This window comes from Procambarus clarkii, chromosome 84, assembly GCF_040958095.1.
Source record: "Procambarus clarkii isolate CNS0578487 chromosome 84, FALCON_Pclarkii_2.0, whole genome shotgun sequence".
In the NCBI taxonomy this organism is placed as follows: domain Eukaryota; kingdom Metazoa; phylum Arthropoda; class Malacostraca; order Decapoda; family Cambaridae; genus Procambarus; species Procambarus clarkii.
The window spans coordinates 20,579,732-20,590,958 of NC_091233.1; the positions used below are offsets into that span (position 1 = coordinate 20,579,732).

The 11,227-nt window shown below is 47.5% G+C and overlaps 1 protein-coding gene across 1 annotated transcript; it reads left to right on the plus strand.

The window, feature by feature from the left end:
* Positions 1 to 684: 684 nt before the first annotated feature.
* Positions 685 to 1,362, plus strand: LOC138358603 (A-kinase anchor protein 5-like). The gene has a single exon (XM_069316672.1). The coding sequence runs from the start codon at positions 685 to 687 to the stop codon at positions 1,360 to 1,362; it is 678 nt and encodes a 225-aa protein (XP_069172773.1).
* Positions 1,363 to 11,227: the final 9,865 nt, after the last annotated feature.

Below are 11,227 nucleotides of genomic sequence, written 5' to 3' on the forward strand. Positions count from 1 at the left end.
CAAAGGCCATTGGTCAATCAACACCATCAAAAGGCCATTGGTCAATCATCAACACCCATCAAAAGACCATTGGTCAATCATCAACACCCATCAAAAGACCATTGGTCAACCATCAACACCCATCAAAAGACCATTGGTCAACCATCAACACCCATCAAAAGGCCATTGGTCAATCATCAACACCCATCAAAAGACCATTGGTCAACCATCAACACCCATCAAAAGGCCATTGGTCAATCATCAACACCCATCAAAAGGCCATTGGTCAATCATCAACACCATCAAAAGACCATTGGTCAACCATCAACACCATTACCTAAAGCTAATGACGCACTTGAGACCCATTGCTTCAGCCAGCAGCCAACCCCCTTACCCCTTACATTCCTCTGTCAAAACAAACCAACAATGTGCTCATTCAGACGCCTATTGTGTCTGTCGAAGCCAGCGATGGGCTGCACAGTCAACTAACTAAACAGCCTGTTACACGCACACCCAAACAGTCGAACAGTCAGTTATCCGGACAGTTAAACGGTGGAACAGTCAGCTATCCGGACAGCCAAACAGTCAGCTATCCGGACAGCCAAACAGTCAGCTATCCGGACAGCCAAACAGTCGAACAGTCAGCTATCCGGACAGCCAAACAGTCAGCTATATGGACAGCCAAACAGTCGAACAGTCAGCTATATGGACAGCCAAACAGTCGAACAGTCAGCTATATGGACAGCCAAACAGTCTAACAGTCAGCTATCCGGACAGCCAAACAGTCGAACAGTCAGCTATATGGACAGCCACACAGTCAGCTATATGGACAGCCAAACAGTCGAACAGTCAGCTATCCGGACAGCCAAACAGTCAGCTATCCGGACAGCCAAACAGTCGAACAGTCAGCTATATGGACAGCCAAACAGTCGAACAGTCAGCTATCCGGATAGCCAAACAGTCGAACAGTCAGCTATCCGGATAGCCAAACAGTCGAACAGTCAGCTATCCAAACAGCCAAACAGTCGAACAGTCAGCTATCCAAACAGCCAAACAGTCGAACAGTCAGCTATCCGGACAGCCAAACAGTCGAACAGTCAGCTATCCGGACAGCCAAACAGTCGAACAGTCAGCTATCCAAACAGCCAAACAGTCGAACAGTCAGCTATCCAAACAGCCAAACAGTCGAACAGTCAGCTATCCAAACAGCCAAACAGTCGAACAGTCAGCTATCCAAACAGCCAAACAGTCGAACAGTCAGCTATGCAAACAGCCAAACAGTCGAACAGTCAGCTATGCAAACAGCCAAACAGTCGAACAGTCAGCTATCCAAACAGCCAAACAGTCGAACAGTCAGCTATCCGGAGAGCCAAACAGTCATGAATCTCGAACAGAAGAAGAGCGCGCCAATCAGATATCAAACCAGACGCAATTAAATACGTTTATTAATACAATAAAATACAGCTCAAAGGGATAGAGTAGCTTAGTCTATTTCTTCTATAATAGACGCAGTTTTCCACCACATAGTGGAGGTGTTTGGATGCCCTTCCCACATAGCCAGAGGAATATACAATCAATTCAACCCCACATAGCCACATAGCCAGAGGTATATACAATCAACTCAACCCCACATAGCCAGAGGTATATACAATCAACTCAACCCCCCACATAGCCACATAGCCAGAGGTAATATACAATCAATTCAACCCCACATAGCCAGAGGTATATACAATCAACTCAACCAAAGCCAAATCAAATTTAGTCGCCTTCATGACCCATAACAATCAGAAATAAAAAATGACACACATTAAGATAAAAGTCATTAGGGCCTCGTTGACAAGAGCGAGAGCGGTGATTTGACTGCTGATAAGCTTGCTGATAACCAAGATAATATGGTGGTGTATATATCAGAGGTGTGAAGTGTGTGTGTGTAGCACAATCTGTGGCAGAGTGAGTGAGTGAGTGAGTGAGTGAGTGAGTGAGTGAGTGAGTGTGTGTGTGTGTGTGTGTGTGTGTGTGTGTGTGTGTGTGTGTGTGAGGATAGAGAGAGAGAAGAGAGGATAGAGAGAGAGAGAAGAGAGGATAGAGAGAGAGAGAAGAGAGGATAGAGAGAATAGAGAGGATAGAGAGAGAATAGAGAGAGAGGATAGAGAGAGAGGATAGAGAATAGAGAGAGGATAGAGAGAGGATAGAGAGGATAGAGAGAGGATAGAGAGAGAGGATAGAGAGAGAGAGGATAGAGAGAGGATAGAGAGGATAGAGAGAGAGAGGATAGAGAGAGGATAGAGAGAGGATAGAGAGGATAGAGAGAGATGAGAGAGTATAGAGATAGAGAGATGAGAGAGTAGAGATATAGAGAGGGGCTAGAGATAGAGAGGCTAGAGAGAGAGAGAGGGGGAGGGGGGATATTCAAAATGGCTGTAGAATATCCCCCTCCCCCCCCCCATAATGTGTGAAAGGGGAGGGGGGTGTTCACCAAGATGTACTAACCTACATGTGCTCGCAACAGGGCTCAGCATCAACAGTAACCTCTGATTTCTGAGTATGTCGCAGCTTGATGCAATGGCTCACCTTTTCCCCCCTTTTTGAAATCGTAATTTTATATTATTTAAGGTAATACAATGAGTTTGGGTGGATAGGAGCTGCCTCGTATGGACCAATAGGAGCTGCCTCGTATGGACCAATAGGAGCTGCCTCGTATGGACCAATAGGAGCTGCCTCGTATGGGCCAATAGGAGCTGCCTCGTATGGACCAATAGGAGCTGCCTCGTATGGACCAATAGGAGCTGCCTCGTATGGGCCAATAGCAGCTGCCTCGTATGGACCAATAGGAGCTGCCTCGTATGGACCAATAGGAGCTGCCTCGTATGGACCAATAGGAGCTGCCTCGTATGGACCAATAGCAGCTGCCTCGTATGGACCAATAGCAGCTGCCTCGTATGGACCAATAGCAGCTGCCTCGTATGGACCAATAGCAGCTGCCTCGTATGGACCAATAGCAGCTGCCTCGTATGGACCAATAGGAGCTGCCTCGTATGGACCAATAGGAGCTGCCTCGTATGGACCAATAGGACCTGCCTCGTATGGACCAATAGGAGCTGCCTCGTATGGACCAATAGGACCTGCCTCGTATGGACCAATAGGACCTGCCTCGTATGGACCGTTTTCGAACATTGCAGCAACGTCGTAGTTTGGTTGTATGACAACTTGTTCGAACATTACAGCAACGTACGTCGTAATTTGGTGTCGTGTTGGAACGGTTGTGCCGGCAGGTTGACCCAGAGCAGCTCCGTTGGTGGACAAACTCCATGGTAACGCACGCCAACACCAATGACATTAGCAGGAACACACCTGTTGAACTCTGGCCGTCACTTCTCTCGGAGCCACTGACCTTGGGAGGTTATCTTGAGGTTATCTTGAGATGATTTCGGGGCTTTAGTGTCCCCGCGGCCCGGTCCTCGACCAGGCCTCCACCCCCAGGAAGCAGCCCGTGACGGATGACTAACTCCCAGGTACCTATTTACTGCTAGGTAACAGGGGCATTCAGAGTGAAAGAAACTTTGCTCATTTATTTCTGCCTGTGCGGGAATCGAACCCGCGCCACAGAATTACGAGTCCTGCGCGCTATCCACCAGGCTACGAGGCCCCCCTCGTAGGGAGGCAGGGAAAAGCTGTACAAGGCTCCGGCAGATCGAGTATAATTTCCCCAACTGCTTTAACGTGATTAAAATGGAACACGGAGCTTTATCTTGAGGTTATCTTGAGATGATTTCGGGGCTTTTTAGTGTCCCCGCGGCCCGGTCCTCGACCAGGCCTCCACCCCCAGGAAGCAGCCCGTGACAGCTGACTAACACCCAGGTACCTATTTTACTGCTAGGTAACAGGGGCATAGGGTGAAAGAAACTCTGGCCATTGTTTCTCGCCGGCGCCTGGGATCGAACCCAGGACCACAGGATCACAAGTCCAGCGTGCTGTCCGCTCGGCCGACCGGCTCCCTACCTTCCTATAACAGTAGTACTCACCTCCCTTTAAACACAAACCGTAACTGACCTTATTTTCCGCTTGTAACAACTTGTAACAAGGTTGTTACATGAACAAGTCCACAAGGGCCGTGACGAGGATTCGAACCTGCGTCCGGGAGCATCCCAGACACTGCCTTAATCGACTGAGTTACTGTGTCTGGATGCTCCCGGACGCAGGTTCGAATCCTCGTCACGGCCCTTGTGGATTTGTTCATTTGATGCATCAAGTTAGTGTGATCTCTGTGTGTGAGGTTGTTACATCTTGGCTTAACGTGTTTTTGACGTATTAGAACGTTGTTACAACTTGTTACATTGGTTCTTATAACTTGTTAGGTGTTATATCTTGTTGGAACGTTGTAGCAACGTCGTAGTCTCGCTGTGTGTTTGGCGGGCTAATTGTGCTTGCGGGGGTTGAGCTCAGGCTCTTTGGTCCCGCCTCTCAACCGTCAATCAACTGGTGTACAGGTTCCTGAGCCTACTGGGCTCTATCATATCTACATTTGAAACTGTATGGAGTCAGCCTCCACCACATCACTTCCTAATGCATTCCATTTATTAACTACTCTGACACTGGAAAAATTATTTCTAACGTCTCTGTGGCTCATCTGGGTACTAAGTGTCCACCTGTGTCCCCTTGTTCGTGTCCCACCCGTGCTGAAGAGCGGGGAACATGCTGATGTGTTACCGCTCACGAGATGATACCTGGTTGATACCTGGTTGATGGGGTTCTGGGAGTTGTTCTACTCCCCAAGCCCGGCCCGAGGCCAGGCTCGACTTGTGAGAGTTTGGTCCACCAGGCTGTTGCTTGGAGCGGCCCGCAGGCCCACATACCCACCACAGCCCGGTTGGTCCGGCACTCCTTGGAGGAATAAATCTAGTTTCCTCCTGAAAATGTCCACGGTTGTTCCGGCAATATTTCTTATGCTTGCTGGATCGATTTATAATGATTTAATGAGATGGATCGATTTATAAATTTGAAATCAGATAAAGACTTCAAATATATGCAAATCTGAGCAACAAATCCTGGCCTCAAGAAACGAAATTGGGATATTATATTATAGTCTGACTGGTAATGTAACATAAGTTAACAGGAGAACGTGAAATCAGATTATAAATGGATAAGAAAACTGAATTACGGTTTCAAAAGGTCAAAACACAAAGATCCAGGAAGACTCAGTAGTCGCGAGTTGAGCTCTGGCTCTTTGGTCCCGCCTCAGTGGTCAGGTTATCATGCTGGAAGTGTCATTACAGAACTGCTTGACTAGACCATCACACGCCATTTAAATGGGCGATAGAACCTCTGATTTTTTTTTTTTGTGTATGCGAGGCAGTGGCAAAGTTCACTTTGCACAAGAGAGATTAATGAGGGTGCTAAAGCAACAATGGTAAATTAATTGATAATCAGAAGAGAATAATTATGATTTAAGACAACAATGAATCATAACTCAAGACAACTGAGTTGGGAAAAGCGTGTGTTTACAAACACAGATTTTAAGGTGTTTAATTAGGGTTGCACAGTCATTTGTCACCGATACAGGTGTTTAAGTGATGTTCCTCGACGTCCCCAGAGACGTCTTCCCAGTCGACGTTCCTGGTACGTCTTTTAGACGTACCAGGAGAGGGACGTCTCTTAGACGTCATCAGAGACAAGCCTCTCGAATAGTCTCCAGACCGTAGAACCTTTCTGAACCCCAATTAACATTTACAAAACCTTTTAGAAACCTAACAATAACATTCAACATTACAAAGACAAGACAAGAAAACTTTCCTTGCAACAATCGCACGACGTATCGTTAGACAATCAACACAAACACAACAATTACCAAAATTACAATCCGAATCAATCCGATTACAATCTGATCGCCAGAGGGAACAAATTGAAAGATAATTTTCCCGATTAACGTTGTGAAAACTGAGTAATATTAAGGGGTTTTGGATCATGTTGCAGATCTCTCTCTCAGTGACATCAGGGTGTGGAGGCCAGGGCATGTCTGGGCACGTTTATTGATGACCCCAGCACACACTAACCCACCCTGTTCCTGCTCGGTTATTGATGGTGTGGAGGTGTGGAAGATGGATGTGGTGGTGTGGAGGGGGGTGGTGTGTGTGTGTGTGTGTGTGTGTGTGTGTGTGTGTGTGTGTGTGTGTGTGTGCGCGCGCGCGCGCGTGTGTACACTCGCCTATTTGTGCTTGCAGGATCGAGCATTGATTCTTGGATCCCGCCTTTCCAGCTATCGGTTGTTTACAGCTATGACTCCTGTCCCATTTCCCTATCATACCTAGTTTTAAAAGTATGAATAGTATTTGCTTCCACAACCTGTTCCCCAAGTGCATTCCATTTTTCCATTGTGTGTGTGTGTACTCACCTAATTGTACTCACCTAATTGTGCTTGCGGGGGTTGAGCTCTGGCTCTTTGGTCCCGCCTCTCAACCGTCAATCAACTGGTGTACAGATTCCTGAGCCTATTGGGCTCTATCATATCTACATTTGAAACTGTGTATGGAGTCAGCCTCCACCACATCACTTCCTAATGCATTCCATTTACTAACTACTCTGACACTGAAAAAGTTCTTTCTAACGTCTCTGTGGCTCATTTGGGTACTCAGCTTCCACCTGTGTCCCCTTGTTCGCGTCCCACCAGTGTTGAATAGTTCATCCTTGTTTACCCGGTCGATTCCCCTGAGGATTTTGTAGGTTGTGATCATGTCCCCCCTTACTCTTCTGTCTTCCAGTGTCGTGAGGTGCATTTCCCGCAGCCTTTCCTCATAACTCATGCCTCTTAGTTCTGGGACTAGTCTAGTAGCATACCTTTGGACTTTTTCCAGCTTCGTCTTGTGCTTGACAAGGTACGGGCTCCATGCTGGGGCCGCATACTCCAGGATTGGTCTTACATATGTGGTGTACAAGATTCTGAATGATTCCTTACACAGGTTCCTGAACGCCGTTCTGATGTTAGCCAGCCTCGCATATGCCGCAGACGTTATTCTCTTTATGTGGGCTTCAGGAGACAGGTTTGGTGTGATATCAACTCCTAGAGTTGATATCACACGTGTGATATGTGTGTGTGTGTGTGTGTGTGTGTGTGTGTGTGTGTGTGTGTGGTGAAAATGAGAGTAAGACACTAAAATGGACAAACTTTTATTTTCCAGTTTATTTTCGACCACAGACGTGGCCAGACATTTACAATGCTAACCAGAATATATATATATATACATTTTCATCTGTCCTCCATGGACAGGATCATACAGTATAGCGAGTTACTGAGCACTCGACCACAGACGGTGATTACTGTGTGTTTGCAATGGTGAAATGCTATTCTAACTAGCTTACACACACAGACACACACACATATACATACATATAAATAGACACATGATATATTTACGTCTCTCCAACTGTGAGGGGGTCAAAGGTGAATGAGAATGATAGGTAATGATCAGAGAGAGAGAGAGAGAGAGAGGAATGTGAATGTTTAAATGAATGTGTAGATGGTAGTGAAAGTGAATGTGACGAAGGGAGTAGTGGAGCAAGCCAGGAGTACTGTAAAAGGTTGTTGTGTGGTGTGTAGAGTAGTGAAGTAGTGGAGAGAGAGAGAACACGAGATGCTAAAAGAATGTTACGCGACCTCATTAAAGCCGGTGCGGAGGGATGCTGAATGCGGCTGAGATAACTCTCCCATCTATCATGCCGGAAGCAGCATCCCTAAAGAGTCCTATTTGGCCAGCGTGAGGTGAATGGATGACATGTGATGTGCACTGGGGTAGGGAGGGATGGATGAGCAGATCTCCGTGTAGGGCTGTGCTGTGTAAACTTGTGGATACTTCATTCACGGGTGGATGAGTTTTTGTTGTTTAAGATTCGCTACCTGAAACAAAAAGTTCCAAGTAGCATGGTCTATGGTGAGCCCCCAGGTGGATGAGGGCTCGAGGGTGGATGACATTGAAACAGTTTGAGAACCGCTGGCACTGGTGACCGAAGAATTCATCAAGCACTTGAGTATCCAATTACGAAACCTGTACATCTTTCCAGGGAATATGAGCTCAGAACCACCATAACTTTGCTTATAACAACAGCAACCACCTCGCAGCATTTTCCACCTCGTAAACTGTTTAATAAATGCAAACCATGCTGCCACGCTGGAGGAAAGATGTACAGGTTTCGCAAGTGTTGGTACTCCTGAATGAGCAGCAAATCAATGCTCCCAGCGAGTATTAGAAACAATGCTGGCACAACCGTGGATATCTTTCAAGCTAATACTAGATAGTTTTCTACAAAAAGTGTCGGACCAACCGGGCTGTGGATATGTGGTCCTTCGAACCGCTCCAAGCAACAGCCTGTTGGACCAAACTCTCACAAGTCAAGCCTGGCCTTGGGCCGGGCTTGGGGGAGTAGAACAACTCCCAGAACCCCATCAACCAGGTATATGTGGGCCTGCGGGCCGCTCCAAGCAACAGCCTGGTGGACCAAACTCTCACAAGTCAAGCCTGGCCTCGGGCCGGGCTTGGGCAGTAGAAGAACTCCCAGAACCCCATCAACCAGGTATATGTGGGCCTGCGGGCCGCTCCAAGCAACAGCCTGTTGGACCAAGTTATCACAAGTCGAACCTGGCCTCGGGCCGGGCTTGGGGGAGAAGAAGAACTCCCAGAGCCCCATCAACCAGGTATTACGTGGCCCTGACTGCAGAAGCCATAAAGACTGTTGGCAGCGCAAAATGTCTGTATTCAGACTAAGAATATCACAGGAAATCCTTGGTAAATATAGATGGTTTTGTGCAGTCTGTCGTCCCCTCTCCTTTACACAGTTGAGCACATCACCTACCAGCTCCCTGCGCGGGTAAGGTCACCACACACACACACACACACACACACACACACATACTGTAGGGGGCTACCAGTCACCACACACACACACACACACACACACACTGTAGGGGGCTACCAGTCACACCACACACACACACACTGTAGGGGGCTACCAGTCACACCACACACACACACACTGTAGGGGGCTACCAGTCACACCACACACACACACACACACACACATACTGTAGGGGGCTACCAGTCACCACACACACACACACTGTAGGGGGCTACCAGTCACCACACACTGTAGGGGGCTACCAGTCACCACACACTGTAGGGGGCTACCAGTCACCACACACTGTAGGGGGCTACCAGTCACTACACACACACCCACACACACACACACACACACACACACACACTGTAGGGGGCTACCAGTCACACCACACACACACACACTGTAGGGGGCTACCAGTCACACCCCACACACACACACACACACACATACTGTAGGGGGCTACCAGTCACCACACACACACACACTGTAGGGGGCTACCAGTCACCACACACTGTAGGGGGCTACCAGTCACCACACACTGTAGGGGGCTACCAGTCACCACACACTGTAGGGGGCTACCAGTCACCACACACTGTAGGGGGCTACCAGTCACACCACACACACACACACACTGTAGGGGGCTACCAGTCACACCACACACACACACACACACACACACACACACACACACACACTGGTGAGTCGTATTTTCTAGTGGCTGCTTTAGAGACGTATTTATCGTGTGTTCTTAAGGAAAGGAGAGAAGTGGGGGAGGGAGGGAGAGGGCCGCCTTATGACCGTATAAATCATCCTATTTGTCGAGCATTGAGCCTTTTAGTGCCTTGTTCGTCAGCCTTGCTTACACGCGGTATGTTATATTCTTAACTGTGTGTGTGTGTGTGTGTGTGTATGGTGTGTGTGTGTGTGTGTGTGTGTGTATGGTGTGTGTGTGTGTGTGTGTGTGTGTGTGTGTGTGTGTGTGTGTGTGTGTGTGTATGGTGTGTGTGTGTGTGTGTGTGTGTGTGTGTGTGTGTGTGTGTGTGTATGGTGTGTGTGTGTGTGTGTGTGTGTATGGTGTGTGTGTGTATGGTGTGTGTGTGTGTGTGTGTGTGTGTGTATGGTGTGTGTGTGTGTGTGTGTGTGTGTATGGTGTGTGTGTGTGTGTGTGTGTGTGTGTGTGTGTGTGTGTGTGTGTGTGTATGGTGTGTGTGGTGTGTGTGTATGGTGTGTGTGTGTGTATGGTGTGTGTGTGTGTGTGTGTGTGTGTGTGTGTGTGTATGGTGTGTGTGTGTGTGTGTGTGTGTATGGTGTGTGTGTGTGTGTGTGTGTGTGTGTGTGTGTGTGTGTGTGTGTGTGTGTGTTTACTAGTTGTGTTTTTGCGGGGGTTGAGCTTCGCTCTTTTGGCCCGCCTCTCAACTGTCAATCAACTGTTTACTAACTACTATTTTTTTTTTTTTTTTTTTACCCCACACCACACACACACACACCCACCCACACCCACCCCAGGAAGCAGCCCGTGACAGCTGACTAACTCCCAGGTACCTATTTACTGCTTGGTAACAGGGGCATTCAGGGTGAGAGAAACTTTGCCCATTTGTTTCTGCCTCGTGCGGGAATCGAACCCGCGCCACAGAATTACGAATCCTGCGCGCTATCCACCAGGCTACGAGACCCCCTCAACGAGACCCATCTGTGTGTGTGTGTGTGTGTGTGTGTGTGTGTGTGTGTGTGTGTGTGTGTGAGAGAGAAAGAAAGAGACAGAAAGACAGAAAGAAAGAGAGGGAAAGAAAGAGAAAGACAGAGAAAGAAAGACAGAAAGACAGAGAGAAAGAGAGAGAAAGAGAGAGAGAGAAAGAGAGAGACAGAGAGAAACACAGACAGAGAGAGAGAGAAACACAGACAGAGAGAGAGAGACAGAGACAGACTGAGAGACAGAGAGAGAGTTATCTCACCTAGAACCCAGAAAACTCCAATGCTCAAATTCAGTAGACCTAAGAGGTCAGATCAGATCCCAGCAGAAAAACTTGCTAACTTACACCAAGTACTTAAGACACACTTCAGTAACATTGTGTTCCCCCTTCCTCTGTATAGTCACTAATGTGACTTCAGTGTAGTTCAGGTTAGTTCCTTGATCTGAATGCTCTCATTTCTGTACATCTGCTTCACTGCTTATCAGATGCCTACGAATTCGTTTCTCAGAGTTCTATTTTTCACGATATATTCTCTTAGAAATTATCTGGTCTTTTGAATGTCCCCTTTCATGGAAATGCTATTTTTTCCTCTTTTTCCTCTTTCAAGAGTTGTCATTATGTAATAAGTGACTAATAATCTCTTAAGAGTGGCCCCAGAGTGGCATTTAGTG